Source organism: Euleptes europaea, chromosome 15 (genome assembly GCF_029931775.1).
Source record: "Euleptes europaea isolate rEulEur1 chromosome 15, rEulEur1.hap1, whole genome shotgun sequence".
NCBI classification, from domain to species: Eukaryota; Metazoa; Chordata; class Lepidosauria; order Squamata; family Sphaerodactylidae; genus Euleptes; species Euleptes europaea.
In genome coordinates this window covers 27,068,311-27,087,117 of record NC_079326.1, presented here as the reverse complement: position 1 = coordinate 27,087,117, position 18,807 = coordinate 27,068,311, and the positions used below count along the sequence as shown (strand labels likewise).

Here is an 18,807-nt window from a genome sequence, read left to right as displayed (position 1 = left end):
GCCTTGTTGTACATGTGATGGCAATAATACTTTGGAAAAACCAACGGAAGCTGAAAAGATGGCCCAGGCTAGCCCAGTCTCATCAGATCTCAGAAACTAAGCAGGGTCAGCCCAGGTTAGAACTCGGATGGGAGACCACCAAGAAAGTCCAGGGTTGCTATGCAGAGACAGGCAACGGCAAACCATCTATGGGGCTGCCATACATTGGCTGTGACTTGATGGCCCTTTCTACCACCAAACAAAGTTCTGTGGGGCAGCAGCTTTAGTAGGGAGGGAAACTGGGTGAGACCAAGTGAAAAAGCTGGTTGGATCCATCCCTCCAATAGAATAATATGCAGTGCTTTTGAGTGAAACAAATACAGTGCTTATTATACAGGCAATACATGTGTAAATCTAGGTTTCTGGAATCAAACTGCTAAGAAACTTTAAAAAATTTTATATAATAATGTTTACAGCACTCAGACTCCATTACTTGTGCCAATCAGAGATTTGCCCATGAATTTTCAATGGTGTGGCAAGATAAATAAAAATGCACTTAACATTCTGATTGATTTGTGGTAGTCCCAATAAAGATAGCATGTTGGATGCTGTACCATCCTGTTCCATCTTTTATAGTGCTATCATCAGGCTGACCGTTTACATTTAAAACCAAGATTAGGAGGAATCATAACACCAGAATGGAAGATAAGGAGGATTCAAGTTCTTTCCCTCTGACTCAAGAGGAAACAGTCAATGGGAACCATTTGTTTCATACTTGAGCATTTTCTAGCAATTCTAGTTACAATACTGTGCAAAATGCACAGATGCTTTTCATCACCAAATGGAGAATTCAGATTAATGGGTCCCACCAATTAAAAAAAAATGACCATCTTTTGAGTATTTTTCACAAAACATCTTCACTAAATAGCCAGCAGTCTTCATCAACACACAGCACCATTATGCAATTTTCTCCGGTGTACAAATATCGGAAGGAGTCTCTTCTTCCTCACTATCTGAACCAGTCTTCATACAACTTCATGTTACTTGCAGCTGGCCAGAAAAGTCTTATCACAGCAGATAAATTGGTATGACTGAGACCAGCAACAGCATACTAACAGCCTTCCTGCTGCTGCCTGATGTCCTCCGTGTATGTACAACCGCGAATACAGCATTTGTGTGGTTCGTTGGCAGGTCTACGTTGCAGATCATCCCTTCACAGCAGGAGACACATTCCTGTGGATTTTAAAAGACCGTGTTATTATATGGAACGTAGATGGTCGTTTAATTTGGAAAAGCACAGAAACTTAATCAAATTAGCTGCACCAGGTTTAAATAATTAAACCTGCATAAGTTCAGAACGGAAAAAAGCACTCTCACTTCATTTTCATGTGGTCACAAACATATTGCAGCAGACATATGGTTGCCAACTTCTAGGTACCAGCTGGAGATCTCCTGTTATTACAACTGATCTCCAGCTGATAGAGATTAAGTCCCCTGTGCAAGCACCGGGTCATTCCTGACCCATGGGGTGAGATCACATCCCAACATTTACTAGGCAGGCTTTGTTTGTGGGGTGGTTTGCCAGTGCCTTCCCCAGTCATCTTCCCTTTACCCCCAGCAAGCTGGGTACTCATTTCACCGACCTCGGAAGGATGGAAGGCTGAGTCAACCTTGAGCCGGCTACCTGAAACCGACTTCCGTCGGGATCGAACTCAGGTTGTGAGCAGAGCTTTTGAGTACTGCAGTACTGCAGCTTAACACTCTGAGCCACAAGGCTCCTAGATTACTGATAGAGATTACCTGGAGAAAATGGCCACTTTGGCAATTGGACTCCATGACATTGAAATCTCTCCCCTCCCCAGGCTCTGCCCCAAAAATCTCCCGCCAGTGGCTAAGAAAAACCTGGCAACCCTAAGCAGACATAATCTAATGGCTGTTTCAGAGTACAAGTGTTTAGGGCTACTGCCGAACAGTCAGACGTAAGTTGCAGATTGTCCTCAGTACCAATGTGCAGGGTGTCTGATTCAGATCTGGACCATAGCATGCATGAAGAGGGAGTGTCAACTTCAACCTTGGCACTGTTTTTCCAACCTGAAGTGAACCCAGAGGACCCCAATTTGGCCCACTGTGGAAACCCACGTGTGTTCCAAGGAACATACAGGTTTTCCCAAGAAAGCTGAACAGCACCTCCAAGGACCATTTCAGGACAGAAAAATGGCATGGAAAACAGCTGAAGCCGCTTCTCCATTCATGCTGTGGTCCAGATTGGAATCTGACACCCTGTGCATGGCTACTAAGGAGAATCTGCAACTTATGTCTGACTGCTATGCAGACTAGGTCCCTCTTTGCCACCGGCGGGAGGTTTTTGGGGCGGAGTCTGAGGAGGGCGAGGTTTGGAGAGGGGAGGGACTTCAATGCCATAGCGTCCAATTGCCAAATTGGCCATTTTTTCCAGGGTAATTGATCTCTATCAGCTGGAGGGGCTGTGGCTCAGTGATGGAGCATCTGCTTGGCATGCAGAAGGTCCCAGGTTCAATCCCCGGCATCTCCAGATAAAAAGGAGTAGGCAAGTAGGTGATGTGAAAGACCTCTGCCTGAGACCCTGGAGAACCGCTGCTGGTCAGAGTGGACAGTACTGAATTTGATGGACCAAGGGTCTGATTCAGTATAAGGCAACTTCATGTGTTCATGTGTGATCAGTGTAATAGGAGGAGATCTCCAGCTAATACCTGGAGGTTGACAACCCTAATGCAGACAGAACCTACATGTTCTCTGTAACATGACGAAGAGACATTTCCTCTTGTGCATGAGAGAAGAGGGGGTGCCACTAAAAGAGTGCCTGCCACAGACTTTATGTATAAAGATTATTGAACTCGATATTTGTTTCCCAATTCATTACAATTTCAAGGAGTGACATCCTAAGCCGAGCTGCATGCTTCTGAGCACATTGACTTAGAAGGATGTAACTCTGCTTTGCAAGGTACTGCTAATTAATTAATATAACACATTGATCCAATAAGTGTAACAACAGCTCCGTTTGAGAGCAACTTCAACGTTAGCATTAGTTACAAGGACAAAATGTTTATATCAGGGCTTTTCAAACGGAAAATTTGGAACTGTTGTATGACAGTATGTGATCATAATTTGTATCCAGACAGCGCACCGCCAGAACAAACCTGTGCATTTTCCCTGTGTGCACACACATACTTAGAGTCACATTCCATAACATTTAGAATCCTGTAGAGAGTGGGAGAAAATCCTCAGATCTGTGAATACAACAGCACTAATACAAACAGTTTGAAATTTTCAAACTGAACAAATGTTCTCTTTGTTTTCCCCAGAACTGCACACTGTAGTTAAATGTGGTTGAATTGTGGCTACCAGTTATAAAAGCTCTAATTTGAATTGAATTCTTACATTACTAATGAGAAATGGATGTGTTGTGCACATTTTTTTAAATTGCTTGATCATTTATGCAACACTGAAAATGCTATATGCACTTCCCAATCTTAGTCTCAGTTAAAAAGTCAGCACACGTGTATCTCCATTGCCAGCAACAGAATAACAATGTCTTACAATTTCAGGGAGAACACTTCTTCCCTGTGGGCAGGGTCCAGGAATATTCTGGCTGTCAACTGGATTATGTGCATGTAAAGTGCTTTCAAGTCACAGTCAACTTATGGCAACCCAGTAGGGTTTTCAAGGCAAGAGTGTAACAGAGGTGGTTTGCCATTGCCTTCCTCTGCATAGTGACCCTGGTATTCCGTGGTGGTCTCCCATCCAAGTACTAGCCAGGACTGACCCTGCTTAGCTTCTGAGATCTGATGAGATCAGGCTTACCTGAGACATCCAGGCTAGGGTCCACTGGATCCTCATTATCTCATCACCAAAACAACAATGTCATAGAAATTACTAATATCATTGTATAACTGTGGGACCTAAAGTAGGCATGAGTGACTTGGCTTCAATGGATTTAGGAGGGTGCAACTCTGTTTAGGATTGCACTAAGGGGTTCTGTCTCCAAGCCTCCTGGCTGTGCTGGGAATAAACGGTAGGCAGGGCAAGAGTGCAGCCAGCACATATTTAAGAAAAAGTGTGTTGGCGGGAAGTGCAATGTTCTAAATCTGTTCCACTTTGGAAATGAAGGGATTTTCATAAAATCACTGTGCCACCCATACCATACACATTGCATGTACCTGGGTAGACACCACCCCCCAGGTGTTCTTGCAGGTCCCGGTTGTTCATAGTAGGGCCCAGTTTGAGAAATCCTCACTCACGTCATCTGTGGATTCTTTTCCAAAGGTATCACCAGTGCCTTGTTTTTAACTTTTATAACAATAATATTGATGCCTTTATCGCATTCCTGTGGCTGACACTTGGACACTCAAACCTTGCCTTAACTTAAAGACTAAGAAAATTTCTGGCAGGGTATGAGCTTTTGTGAGCCACAGCTCACTTCTTCAGATACCAAGGTATCTGAAGAAGTGAGCTGTGGCTCATGAAAGCTCATACCCTGCCAGAAATTTTGCTAGTCTTTAAGGTGCTACTAGACTCTTGCTCTTTTCTACTGCTCGTGATAGACTAACATGGCTACCCATCGTGATCTTGCCTTAACTTGTTACAGAGCTCCATAAAAATGGAAGCAAAGGATATTTTTCTACCAATATTCACAATTTTTTTTTAAAAAAAAATTGTTTTCAAGTGCCGAGAGTGTGGTCAAGGACATGGTGTCTAGGCATAGTGATTAACAACTTCTGTTTTTGATTCTAGTTCTAAAAATGATGATTTTCAATCAATTATATGGATTAGGGAGGCCAGGCAAATACAAAAAAAAAAAAAAGATTGCACTTTAAGGCACCTAGTGAATTTCAGAGTAGGTATTTAGACCAGAGTTCACAACATTCTCACTACTAGACCACATTGATTCCCCATATAGCAAGTGGCTATAAATAACTAACTGGCAAACTCTCTCAATGATTCAGATATTTATATTATATCGCCCAAAATATATTAACCCACATGCAGCTGTTCTCTCAGCAGCCTTATCACAAGTCAGATCTATGACTGAGCCACAGATGTCAGCAAAAGCACAAAGTATGGTAGCAAGGGCAGAAAAGTTAAGCAACATTGTTCTTTGTAAGATTGTAGTGTATGTTGTGTGGGAGGTTTTAAATAAAACAAAAATTCTGCACAATATGTATGGATTATGCAAATTGAGCAATTTGCACGTATTTGCTCATTCTTCATAAAGTATCCTGTTTCTGCTGGGCATAAAAAGGTAAACAGTCATTGTTTAAATCCCCCTCCTACCTGGATCCATTGGAAATCTTACTAAGACTAGGAGAGAGAAACTCAAAATGCCCATGGAATTACAGCAGGTTTAGCTTAACATTAGCTATACGGTTTTGTGGATATTTTAGACAGGGAAGGATAAGGCAAGTAATTAATTTTAAATGTCCCTATTGGATGGCAGATATAGCATGTTTTGTTAGAAAAAGTGCAACTTCCTAGCCCGTGGAAAGCATTGTGAAAGGGGGGGAGGTGTAACAGTGCATTCCTAAACCCATAGATTTCAATGGATTCAGAAGGGAGTAATTTTCTTTCTCTGACCTGGATAGCCCAGGCTAGACTAATCTCATCAGATCTTGGCTGCTAAGCAGGGTTGGGCCTGGTTAACACTTGGATGGGAGACCACCAAGGAATACCAGAGTCTCTGTGCAGAGGCAGGCAATGGCAAACCACCTCTGAATGTAGGGTTGCCAACTTCCAGGAACTAGCAGGAGAACTGCGATACGGATCAGTTCACCTGGGGAAAATGGCTGCTTTGGCAATTGGATTCTATGGCACTGAAGTCCCTCCCCTCCCCAAGCCCCGCCCTCCTCAGGCTCTGCCCCAAAAGCCTCCCGCCGGTGGCAAAGAGGGACCTGGTAACCCTATCTGAATCTCTTGAAAACCCTAAGGGGTCTCCTTAAATTGGCTGCGACTTGGCATTAAAAAAAAATCCTGTTTAGGATTCACTGTCATTTGGGTAATTTATCTGAGCCTTTGTCTAGTAGTTCAGCTCTTGGGGGGAGTGTTAAAAAGCCAACCTCTTGCCTTTTAAAATTTGAAACAGCATGATTCAATACTAGTTGTGAATGGTTACAATGCAAAGAGGTTTAAAAAGTGAAAGTAATAATTTTTTTTCTGCAGTTTCTACTGTTATTTTAGTTATTTGTGAAGGCCACTGGGTCATCTGCTTTTATGTACAACCTCTTTTTGGGGGGTCATTCTAGATCATCTTCATTTCGGGTAAATATGGTAACCTAGTATAAATACTAGAAACTTCCTTTTTTAAAAAACGAAAGAAAGCAGGGATTCTCCGGGCGTTTAACTGCACACCCAAACACTGCAGGCGATTAAGGAATATCTACAGCTTTGCTTGTACTTCATGCTGCATTCGAGACTGCAAAAAAAAAACCATGGTGTCCTTGCCTAAAGCAAGGAACACCAAATGGTATGTTTGCTCAGCTACTGATGATCCAGCTTATACCCTAATAGTGCATTCCTAAGGAGAGTTATTCCAGTCTAAGCCCATTCATTTCAATTGGCTTACACCGGAGTAACTCTCCTTAGGAATGCACTGTAAATCTGTTGAGAAAATTCCAGTGGAAGACTGTTTCAATTTACACTACAATCCTATGCATTAACTTCTGTAGACTTAGGCTGGAGTAACTCTGCATAGGAACATGCTATTAGTGTCTTGATGGTAGTCATAGTGGCCTGTATCCTACCCACTCTACTACCTTCCTCCAGGCTAAGGAGGTTTCCAACTTAAGTAGCTCTCTTAGGACTCTGGAGTTTAATGCATACACACATGACTACTTCTAATAAGCTATTAAGACAGACACAAAAATCTCAGCCCAGTCACCACTATTCAGGCAGTTCAGTGTTGCCTTTTTAAAGGTACTGCCTCTGTTTTCTCTGAGAGAAAGGCCAAAATGCTTTCCCATACAGCAAAAAGTCCCGCTCACCATGTGACCAGTTTCTCTGTGATGGTGACAACCAACAAAACGACACTCTTCCCTCGTAGCGCATTTTTTGGTGACAGAGGTGCTCCTTCCATGACTGATGAAATGATGGACAGTCAAACAATACTGGGTGTCTAAGGAAGAAACGACACTAAAATAAAAATCAGGGTTGCTTCAGTGAGATATCAGGTTTGTGCTCTAAAAGCACAGGATGAAGTGGAATTTAAAAAAGTTCATCTACAAGCACGAGAGCTCTCAAAGTCACCTTGAAAAAGTAAAGATGAAGAAACAAATAGACATGGTACTATATGGCATCTTTTTGTGTGTATGCCAGACTTTGTGTGTATGCCAACTTATGGCGGCCCCAAAGATTTTTCAAGGCAAGAGAGGTTCAGAAGTGGTTTGTCATTGTCTGCCTTTGTTTCATGACCCTGGACTTCCTTGGTGGTCTCCCATCCAAATACCAACCAGGGCTGAGCCTGCTTAGCAGCTGAGATCTGATACCCAGTCAAAAAAGTTACTGTGTATATTCACAGCCAATATCCAGTTTGTAGATACCACAGAAGGCCCAAGATTCAGGAGGCAGCATGACTGTTTCTGTTTCCATTTTCTACTGCTTCCTGTCACCACCCATACTGGCATCAAAATTAAATTCCCACTCATGCCTTGAGCTCCTGATCTGCAGTTATACTTAAATAATGCATTCTCCTCTCCTGCCCCACAGTTGTTTACAAATGCAAATTTTCATCTTGGATGAACACATAAAACTGCCTTAAATTGAGGTCACACCTTTGACCTAGTCAGGTCAGTACTCAGACTGGCGGTGGCTCTCCAGCGTCTCAGGTAGAGGACTTTCACATCACCTACTATCCAATTCTTTTAACTGGAGAAAAGTGAACCGGGAACCATCTGCCCGCAAAGCAGATGTCCGGCCACCAAGTCAATGTCCTTCAGGGGCATCTGGGATGATCTTTCCCATTTGCTGTGCAGTTCCAAGGAGGAAAATCGAGGTATGCATTTCCTCATCCTGTTTTTCCCCACCTGTGGAAAGTTGGCATATTAACATACTCCTTGTTGTCCCATTCAGTGCAATTTTTCCCAATATGATAGCAAAAGCTATTCAGCCTCTGCGCTTTTTGACTGTACCCTGCCCACCGAGAACAGACACTCAGAAGAGTCTACATCTCAATGCAGTAAGCAAGGCCCATCTGTGGTTGGGAAGCACAAGAGTCCACAGTGAACTTTAACATCTTCCTATTTACCTACACATCATAATTAAATTGCTTTTATTTATTTAGCAAATTTTATCTCATTTTTTCTGGAAGGAAGGAAGGAAGGAAGGAAGGAAGGAAGGAAGGAAGGAAGGAAGGAAGGAAGGAAGGAAGGAAGGAAGGAAGGAAGGAAGGAAGGAAGAAAGAAAGAAAGAAAGAAAGAAAGAAAGAAAGAAAGAAAGAAAGAAAGAAAGAAAGAAAGAAAGAAAGAAATTCCCTTTGCATATTATAGTGACAAGACATGTGGCTTCATATTGCAGTGCTGCCACATTTAAAGGCTCAATTTCGCATAAGGAGGGCCAATCATGCAAGCCCTTTCCATGCAATCACTGCCTTGCTGAGATCAAGAGTGGCAGTCAAGTAAGAAAGGCCCAGGTGGCTAGCCCAGCCCGTGCGGGGTAAGTCCTTCAATTGTGGTAACAGTGACATAGGTTTGAAGTCACTGATATGCAGTTTCTTCACTACTGCTCTAACATACTAAGGATGCTAGAGTCAGCCCTGGAAGTCAGTTATGCTCAACTGCAATATGCTAAAAAAATACATTAAGGCTGCTTCTTGACCATTCATCTCATATACAATGTGTTTCCACAAATAATTCCAGGAAAATTCAGCTGCACACCCTGAAGTTTTAAGTACGCTGGAATGTTAATCTTATTATGAGGTCTACAATATGGTGGAATTAGTAGAAAAGGCCAAGCCGAGCGCTTTGCAATATCTTCCTGTTCCCCATACACTTACTCTGAGGACACCATTTATCTTCAGCCCATCTGTTACAGTTGTAATTGTCCACAACATTGGCACAAGTAAAACACTTGAAGCTGCTTGGGAATGGAGTAGCTTTATAATCCAAAAGAAAAAAAGGGGGAAGAAAAAAGTTAAATCGTTTCAATCTCTCAAATGCCTGGTTATTATGACACCAAGTTTTCCCCCTCCTCCCACTCCATTAGGTCTTATGGTGAAGAAGAAACAGTGGTTGTAAACTTCCTTAAGTGCCATGTAATTTTTTTGACCAGTAACAATTGGGAAACTAGTCTGAATGTTTTGATCTCAGGAAGCCTGTCAGATCCAACAAAATACAAGCCTCATTTGAATATGGGGCAGCAAATAAGGGCAATGAACACATGACGCTGCCTTATACTGAATAAGACCCTTGGTCCATCAAAGTCAGTACTGTCTACTCAGACTGGCAGCGGCTCTCCAGGGTCTCAGGCAGAGATCCTTCACACCACCTACTTGCCTGGACCTTTTAACTGGAGATGCCAGGGATTGAACCTGGGACCTTCTGCATGCCAAGCAGATGCTCTACCACTGAGCTACGGCCCTTCCCTGTCCAGTTCATTGAGGGGTACCCATCCACACAGCTTTTTTGCAGCACAGCAAGATGATGTGGGAAGCGTTCCTCTCATTAACCAGTGCACAATTTTCAGAATGCCAGCACTAAGCTAATGCTAACAGTACAGATTAAGCAGGGCAGCTGCCCATCACAAATATCTCTGATCAACACTAATCCACAGTTCACCTGTGCAGCTATGCCTTGGGGGCAAAGCACATTTGCCCCTTGCATCTCAGGGCTCCACACCTAAACAAGCAGGGGGACAACTGAAAAAATTACAGTGCTCAGTTGCTGCTGCAAAATGTTCACTTAATGCGTGCACAACAAAAGAGTTTGGAAACACAAAGGAAGCGCAATAAGATGATGCGATAACTTAATCAGACGAACATGCAGGCACATGAGACCATTAATCAAGTGTTCTACCTAATAATTAACCACCCTTGAAGACAGTCAAATTAATGTTTTGCTATTCAGTGTATTACAGTTTCTAAAAAAAAAAAAGACTTGAAATAGAAAAATGCTGAAGTCTTACATATTGTATGAATGGATGTGAAATTTTGATAGTATGACTTTTGGGTATTTATAGTGTAATGTGGATTTATGTAATAGTAGTATAAGTAGCAATAGTAATGATACTTATTTTCCTGACACAGCTAATAGAACTGTAACAGGCTACTTACGGTCTACTGGCAGTCTCACATTATAGAAGTTGATGTTCTTGGCCAAGATCCAGTGGCTTGAGACTATGAAGATCTGAACCAAAGCTACCGCCAACATGTGACAGAGTAAGGGCATGCTGCTACCGCACATCAAAGCTTCATGCTCTTTCGCCTGAAAAGGATAAAAGAAGCATAGAGAACTGGGGAAGTGGTTGGCCATTTATGCAGGGGAAATTTGGGCTTGGGTTTGCCACTCAGCAGACGCACATTTTTCTGATCCGAATTCTCAAAACTGTATTCATGGTGGCCTTTTGCCCCAAAGATATTCCAGGAGTTGCTTGTGCTCAAGTATTCATCCCCAGTGAAATACAGAGATTCTGAGTCCCTTCCCCCGACAATGCTGATTTTTAATTGGCTGTGGTGGTGTTTTGCCTTCCAGATTGGGCAATGGTGGGGGGTAAGGGTGGAGATAGCATTGTACTCCTAAATACATTTCCTTGGTAGGAAATTCCCAGCAATTTTCCCCAGTAAAAGTGGACCCTCTGGCTTTTTCGGCACAGGGAATGGGAAGATGGATGTCTATTTTCACTCTCCTGGCTCCTGGCTTAGAAGCAGAAGGGCATATGTTTTTGGTGAATCTGTTTGAGGTTGCAGCCAAAACACACTGGACTTGAAAGTGCCTTTTAGGATTGGAGCAGTAGAGTTTGGGGGCAGGGACGACGACGACATTTTGCACACTGCAAGAAGGAAAAGAGCTGATCTATCTCAGTTTTGGTGGGAGGGGAGCAGGCAGATTTCCAGTCAGAGGGAAATTCATGAAGGTGAGATTGCACAGTCCAAGCTGTGTATTCTAAGAAGTAAGCCCCTCTAAGACCAACAGGCTTACTCTCAAATAAGGGTGCGCTGGAATGCGGCATTAAAATCACTAAAACCTCCTGACCGATGCACCTCAGTGCTTACCTGGTGGCTGCAACAGAGGCGATTTCCAATGCGGTTAGGTAGTCTGTGAGCTCTGCTGAAACTCACCAAAATGGCTTCTCTGGGATGGGTTGGATGAGAGCAGGACAACCGAGAATGAGCAGGGGAAGTGTAACCCAAAGTTAAGACTATTCACAGACATTACCTCAATTAGCTTAGCTTTGGGATAGAGGAAAAGTTTATATACGTGATAAAACCTGTTCCTAAAACCATGGGACAAGGGCAGGGTGGCTGAAAAGTGACTTCGGAAGGTCGGAAAAATCCTGATTGATCCAAACGAAGCCCCGAAGCAGTCCCATGGGGAACACGAGGCTAAGCAACCAAGCATAAATGGCCACTGTGTGTGGTATAAACTTCACCATGCATCTGTCATGGGTAAGCCTAAAGACACCTTTTCCACCTCCTCCTTGTCTGAGAAGGTGTCCACAGGCCAACCCATGGCAGCATCACCCATTGCTAGTACTGTTGGTGCCAGTGAGAATGGTATGCAAATTAACAAGATGTCAGCTCGACAAAGCTAAGCAGCTACTGCCTTGTACTGGCCTAGTCGTTATGTACCATATAGCATGGTTACTGCATATTACAGTGAAAGCCCATCTACAAGAATGAGGGTCAGGAGAAGCCAGAGAGGACTAAGAGGGAATTTGCACACCAAGTTTGAGAGTTCCTGGGTAAAACCAACCCATTGTGGGGGGGGGGGAGAGTAGAGTGGAACACAAACTTTGCCTTTCTCAACCACAGTTGGTTGACATCTAGACTGAACTAATACCAATGCAATCCTACACAGATCAACACCTTTTAAAGCCCCGTGGCGCAGAGTGGTAAGCTGCAGTACTGCAGTCCAAGCTCTGCTCACAACCTGACTTCAATCCCGAGGGGAGTCAGTTTCAGGTAGCCGCCTCAAGGTTGACTCAGCCTTCCATCCTTCCGAGGTTGGTAAAATGAGTACCCAGCTTGCTGGGGGTAAAGGGAAGATGACTGGGGAAGGTACTGGCAAACCACCCCGTAAACAAAGTCTGCCTAGTAAACATCGTGATGTGATATTACCCCATGGGTCAGGAATGACCCGGTGCTTGCACAGGGGACCTTTACCTTTTTATTTACTTACTTACAAAATTTATATCCTATCTTTCTGCCCCATCAGGGCCACCAAGGCAGCTATATATAAGGAGGGCACTCTGCTTTAGATTGCACTGTATGTCAGCAATTCTTGTAAAGTTATCATTCTAGTGGTATCCTACTGGTAATAATACAAAAGAACCTCCTTTTATCCTGAGTTAATCTACACTGACTGCCATATTCTGGCTTCCTGCTCAGAATCACTAAAGTAAATTAAATCACTGCCTCACACATAGGCAATTTAAAAAAATGAATAAAAACTATCTTCCACTGTACTGACTGTGCATACAAAGGGAAGGTTAATTTGATCTGGCATATGTATCCATGGCAGAGTGCAGATTTATACCATTTGTATATCAGATCCCAAGTGCTCTTTAAATAAAGACAAATAGTATGATGCTGTATAAGCATGTATAACTGGCAGATTAGTTTAACGTGGGCTGCTTGTTGATGAGCTACTGACTTGTGCAACTAATCCAACCAACCGTGGAGTCCATGTTCCATAAAGTCCCAGTATTACCCTTCAGTGGATTATGCAGTGATGTGGAGTTACACCACATAATTCATTCTCAGAACTACATCCTCTCTTATACCACTTTCTTGAATTTTAAGCTGCTTGAAAGCACCGGTAGAGAAATAGATCAACCTATAGGACACAATGACAGAGCCCCCTGTTCTCTTCTGCCTACTCCCCACAGAGTTATATCTACAGAGCACCCTGTTCTCTTCTGTCTACCTCCCACAGAGCTATATCTATTTATGGTGGATATGTGACACTTTATAGCAAAAAGATAGAAGTACTTGGAACCTAATTGTTTGCAGTGTCCTGCAAGTTGAGAGATGGAAATGTTCCACCAGACATATGGTTAAGGACAGCGATAATTAAGTGGATTAGCTGGCCTCCTGTTCCACCACCACCACCAACACCATTCCCTTTCTATTTTCCTTTCCTTTCCTTTCCCATGCTTAGCCTTTCACCATCCCCCATTACCTTTTTGGCTTGGGCCTATAGTCTTCTTGGTGGTTACTGGCCTCCTTGCATGTCATCCTTAGGCCAACCCCTTGTTGAGGATAACTAGTTATAGGAGCTAGTTACGGAACTGAGGTGCCACCTGAGTTTTAGAATAGATGTATAGTTTTAAGTTCTTATTCATATGTTGTAATGTTGATACACATTGTATGTTGTATTTATTATGTTGGTAGCCGCCCTGAGCCTGGCTATGCCAGGGAGGGTGGGGAATAAATATTGTTGTTGTTGTTGTTACTGTTGTTATTGACGACAACAACAACAACAACAACAATAGATTTGTACCATTTTATGTTCCCTAGATTTCTGATCTAGTGCAGATGTTTGGTAAATTTCTCTACACACCTGAAAAGACATTTAAAATAACCAATTGCTGGGAAGTTATGTTCACCATGATCTGTTATCACTTTGCTAACTGACTATCTCTGTTTGCATAACATTTAATGGCAAATTCATACTTAACTACTCTAGTTTTAATAGTAGTCATATTCTCATATGCTGAACAGTTGAGATTTTTGATCATTCAACTGTGTTCAAAATTATATTTTGGGGTAGTGAGGTAAGCATACACACGTAGTACAAGATGTTTTCTTGGTGAACCCAATTCTTCATCAAGAAGAAGTGAATGCTATAAAACAGCCAGCCATTTACAAAAAAAAAGGCTACTTGCTACTCCAAATATTTTAGGCACTTCAGGAAAGGAGAGATTAAATTCTGAAACTTCAGCGACAAACACATAAAATGGTGGCTTAGATCCACCAGACCATTTCCACAGATAAAAAGACCTTCACAAAGTGAGACTTTCCCACCTACCCTCTGCAGTCCAAAATATCCCCCAAAATTCTGCTCCTGGAGTCCCCATTATACTCATTCCATTCCATGGAAATGCTCCAATGGATTCATCATATAGGGAATTAACTAGTAGGAGACCCTGAGAATCTACAAAATTAAGATTTCTGGTCAACCCCATATCTTTTGCATTCAACAAAGTTATGACTTGAATTATCTAAGGAAGCTGCTCCAAATGAAAACTTCTCTACTCACCTATTTTGCATCTCTCATCTCAGCCAACACGACCCCCACCAATGCAATGAATCCCTCTACCCGCCTTGGAGATACTGGAAATCCACATGCAGATCTTCAAGCACAGATGGGGAGAAATAAAAATCATTGACATATGTGCTGTTTCCCTGTCAAACTAGTAATACACCATTCAGATAATTCTTACATAGGCCTTATACTGCAAGTAAGCAGTACTATAATTCAAAAATGATAAGGTGTGCACAAACTGACACACACACACACACATTCTGCTGAAATGATATGCAAGAACACTGCTGGCATTGCTCAATGCTGTGCCAATACAAAGTTAAGCCCCAGATACTGAACAGACTGTGTAGGACCACTTTTCAGAGTCACCACTAGATGGCATGAGAGTAGATAAGCAGGCCCCAAATAGCTTTTGAAAAATTACTACCGTAGTTGGGAATCGGCACCTTTTTGCTTAAGACACATGCAAACACCCTCAGTATTTCATATTGTGCCAATATACAGATGCTCAGTGATGAGCACAAGTATATGAATGCTCAGCAGGACACAGGAACCCAGAAGCATTTCCACTTTGACGTAAGAGGCACAGCCTAACTTGTTAAAGAAGACACTGTCATTCCTCTGGAACAAGGCTAGCTGCAAACAAAACCTCAATGGAAGAGAATGAGAACAGTGGGAGAAGAGGGAATCCGCTCAGCCGCACAGTCAACCTGTCCATGCTGTTGCTCTCTGTCACATACATCCCCCACCCCACTATGGCTCAGCCTCTAAATGATTACAAAGGACAGTACCTAGGCTTGACTATACTGTGTGCTTGCTGTTTGAACAGTGAAAAGTGAGAAGTGCACATTAACACATATGATGGAAACTGCCTTACACTGAATCAGATCCTTCAAGGTTAGCACGGTCTACTCGGACTGACAGTGGCTCTTCAGGGCCTCAGGCAGAGATCCTTGGCATCACCCAGTATCTGATACTGGAGGTGCCAGGGATTGAACCTGAGACCTTCCGCAAGACAAGCACATGCTCTACCACTACGCCACAGCTCTCCTTTTATATATTAGCTTGCCAACAGTCCTGGTGACAAATGCCCTATCCCTTGAATGTTTCATTTATTTATTTACAGAATTTGTATCTTGCCTGTCTGCCCTTACAAGGGCCACCAAGGGCGGCTAACAATTTAAAACATACATGATAAAATTTCATTTTAAAAGCATTAAAATCAGTAGAGGCTTAATGTGTGGGAATGGGCAGGTGAAGCTTTTCATGGCATGGAGGCAAATAACATCACCCGGTATATTAGCCTCTGTTAAAGGGATAAGACATTTTTTCCCCTCCAGGCAACCCTACTTATAAGGTAGTGCCTCATTTCTCTATCTGCTGCAGAGGGGGCCAAACTCAGCACACCCTGGCTTTATCATCTGTGTGATCCTCAAAAGCAAATCTCTTTAGCTAGTATGACTGTGAGCATGGCAGGGTGCTTAGCGTGGAATAAGGGGTAATAGGAGCCCATTGATTTTAAGAAAGCTTTTTGTTTTGCAGAAGAAAAATTTTCTGAACTTGAAAATAACTTGTCTTAAGTATACATTTTGTATGCTAGCAATTCATAAATATAAAAAAAACATAGACAGTGGCTTGGACTCAGCCCCAGAGTTATAAAGCATGGCAGCCACAGCCAACATGAAAGGTTGACTACGATAGGCCTGACTGTACTCTTCAAGCACTAAACAAACTATTTGGAGAGGGAAGAGAAAGAAACTGGTCTCTCAATGAGTTTTTATCACAGTTGAGCTAACAGCTCAGTTTTGTATTTGCTCTAGGAGGGCGGAGCACTGAAAGCCTTCATCGGAGGGCTTATCTGCCCCAGGGAAGCAAGGGCTTTTTCTACAAATAAAGTGTGAAGAGTTTAACTTGATGTAAAGCCCCCTTTCAACCAAGAAACACAGTAAATAAAGCACAGAACTGCACCTGCAGTACTATTCACATTCTTCTCCTCTAAACCTTGTTGCTTTAGCACAGGCAGCTTGATGCAAAGTCAGACTTGTACTGAGTAGGGACACCAAGTGGGCCGCTAGTTTAATTGTTTTGTTGGTTTCTTTCACTAGCCTCATGGTTCAGGTAGGGTTGCCAGGTCCCTCTTCGCCACTGGCGGGAGGTTTTTGGGGCAGAGGGGTTTGAGGAGGGGAAGGACTTCAGTGCCATAGAGTCCAGTTGCCAAAGTGGCCATTTTCTCCAGGTGAACTGATCTCTACCGGCTGGAGATCAGTTGTAATAGCAGGAGATCTCCAGCTAGTACCTGGAAGTTGGCAACCCTAGGTTCAGGAGACATGGTAGCACATTTTGTCCATGTTGTCCAGGTAATGCAAGAAGCCCATGGCCACATGGCTAGAGGATGCACTGTTAGAGTTGCCAACCTCCAGGTGGTGGCTGGAGATCTCCACTATTACTACTGATCTCCCTGAAGAAAATGACAATTGGCAATTGGACTCTATGGCATTGAAGTTTCTCCCCTCTCCAAACCCTGCCCTCCTCAGGCTCCACCACCAAAATCTCCAGGCATTTCCCAACCTGGAGCTAGCAACCCTGTGCACTGTGGATGCTTCCTATATCAGGTTTTGCCTTATTTCTGGTGGGTGGAATATGGGTTTTTCACCTTACTCAGTGTAGGAAAAACCAATATGTGGTGCTTCCAATGCCACTAAGATAGTTCTACCTGTTCCATCTTTCACAGGGATCAACTATTGTAGAATTAAAAATATATATCTCCCAAGTATCAAGTTTCTAAGTTTTTATCTAAGGCACTGAACCTAATTCACCAGCGGACTTTAATAAACTGAATGAAAGATTCCCACACTCAAAGCAAAGCACTTGACAATATATCAGTGACTATTTTTGTATACCTGGTCCTTGACTTCATTTTTATGTTTCTTTTGGCTGGAATCCTCAAACACACTTGGAATTTCCCCACCTCTTTCAATAGGATTCTTTTTTTTTTTTTAAGGTGGACGTGGTTAGAAGACTACAGAGTTGACCTTGTAGCCCATTAACTAAGAACTGCTAAACCATTCACACAGAGGTGGAAGAGGGGAGGAAGAATTCAAGGCCAGGACCAGGCATGTATATTAGCTAATATATCATCCTACGATGACATATACTGCATGTGTGAACTGTCTCAGCTGCAAAGTACTGCATTTGACATTATATGAAATGTGCGGTGAACCTGTGATGGCTACTTTACACACAGAAATCACCTTTTGATATTATAGTAACTGAGTGATAAACATATCTACCCCCTGAACCCTTCGTATAGCTCAAATAGTTGATGCGTTATTAAGTAGGGCTGACAGGTACACCCTGGCCATCGGCAGGGGATGGGGGGTAGTTGCTGCCAGATCTAGGGTGGAAAACTCCTGGAGATTTGGAGATGGAGCCTGGGGAGGACAGGGGCCTCAGTGAAGCACAATGCCATAGAATCCACCCTCCAGAGCATTCATTTTCTCCAGGGGGATTCATCTCTGTAGTCTGGACCTGTAACTTTGGGGGATCCCCAAGTCCCACCTGGAGGCTGGCATCCCTATTATTAAGACACACGTATAGTATTCTTGCTTTTTGAACAGCTTCTCAGAAGTAAACAGGAGTCTTGAGTCACCTTAAAAATTAACAAGTTTTTATCCTGCCATAGCTTTTATTGGAACACAGCTCGCTTCATTGGATGCACTTCTGGCAATGGCTGCCAAACAAACAATTATGCCAGAATAAGAATTTGTTAAGGTGCTGCAAGATTCCCATTTATTTGTGTCGCTAATGATGAACTTGGCTTCCTCTTTGGGAATTATTCCCGACAGGGTTTGAATTCATATGATAAATAATAACAGGGTGCTTGTTTCACTCAACTAAAGGTTATAGCTATTTTGCAAGGCCATGTTTCTCTCATCAAGGCACAGAAACCCAACACTGGTTCAGACTTGAAGACCCTACACAATATGTGAGTATATATTTATTCTTAGGGTTGCCAACCTCCAGGTACTGTGCAAGAGAATAATAGGCTAATAGTTTTCTGAGTGTCTTTGAACCTCCAAGTAGTAGCTGGAGATCTCCTGCTATTACAACTGATCTCCAGCCAATAGAGATCAGTTCACCAGGAGAAAATGGCTGCTTTGGCAATTTGACTTTTTGGCATTGAAGTCCCTCCCCTCCTCAAACCCCGCCCTCCTCAGGCTCCGCCCCAGAAATCTCCAGGTATTTCCCAACCCAGAGCTGGCAACCTTATTTATTCTGAATGTTCTACATTCAGACTTTTCAAAATCCTTAAGGGTTATATCTTTCAAAAGACAAAGATCTATGGTTTGTTTCAATGAAGCGTTTGGGTGGGTGTTTTTTT

At 42.8% G+C, this 18,807-nt stretch overlaps 1 protein-coding gene across 1 annotated transcript; it reads right to left on the bottom strand.

The window, feature by feature from the left end:
• Positions 1-1,047: 1,047 nt before the first annotated feature.
• Positions 1,048-10,403, bottom strand: LYPD6B (LY6/PLAUR domain containing 6B). Its single transcript, XM_056861562.1, has 4 exons — positions 10,274-10,403; positions 8,999-9,097; positions 6,993-7,123; positions 1,048-1,212 (listed from the first exon to the last, which is right to left on the bottom strand). Exons 1-4 carry the CDS (start codon positions 10,401-10,403, stop codon positions 1,048-1,050), a joined length of 525 nt encoding a protein of 174 aa, XP_056717540.1.
• Positions 10,404-18,807: the final 8,404 nt, after the last annotated feature.

Excerpts from the sequence above, each read along its gene's own strand:
- LYPD6B (XM_056861562.1), bottom strand. The coding sequence starts at position 10,403 with ATGTGCGGTAGCAGCATGCCCTTACTCTGTCACATGTTGGCGGTAGCT. Across the intron at positions 7,124-8,998 it reads AGATAAATGGTGTCCTCAGA|ACACCCAGTATTGTTTGACT; the intron begins GTAAGTGTATGG and ends TTTCTTCCTTAG. Across the intron at positions 1,213-6,992 it reads ACAGAGAAACTGGTCACATG|GAATGTGTCTCCTGCTGTGA; the intron begins GTGAGCGGGACT and ends TAAAATCCACAG.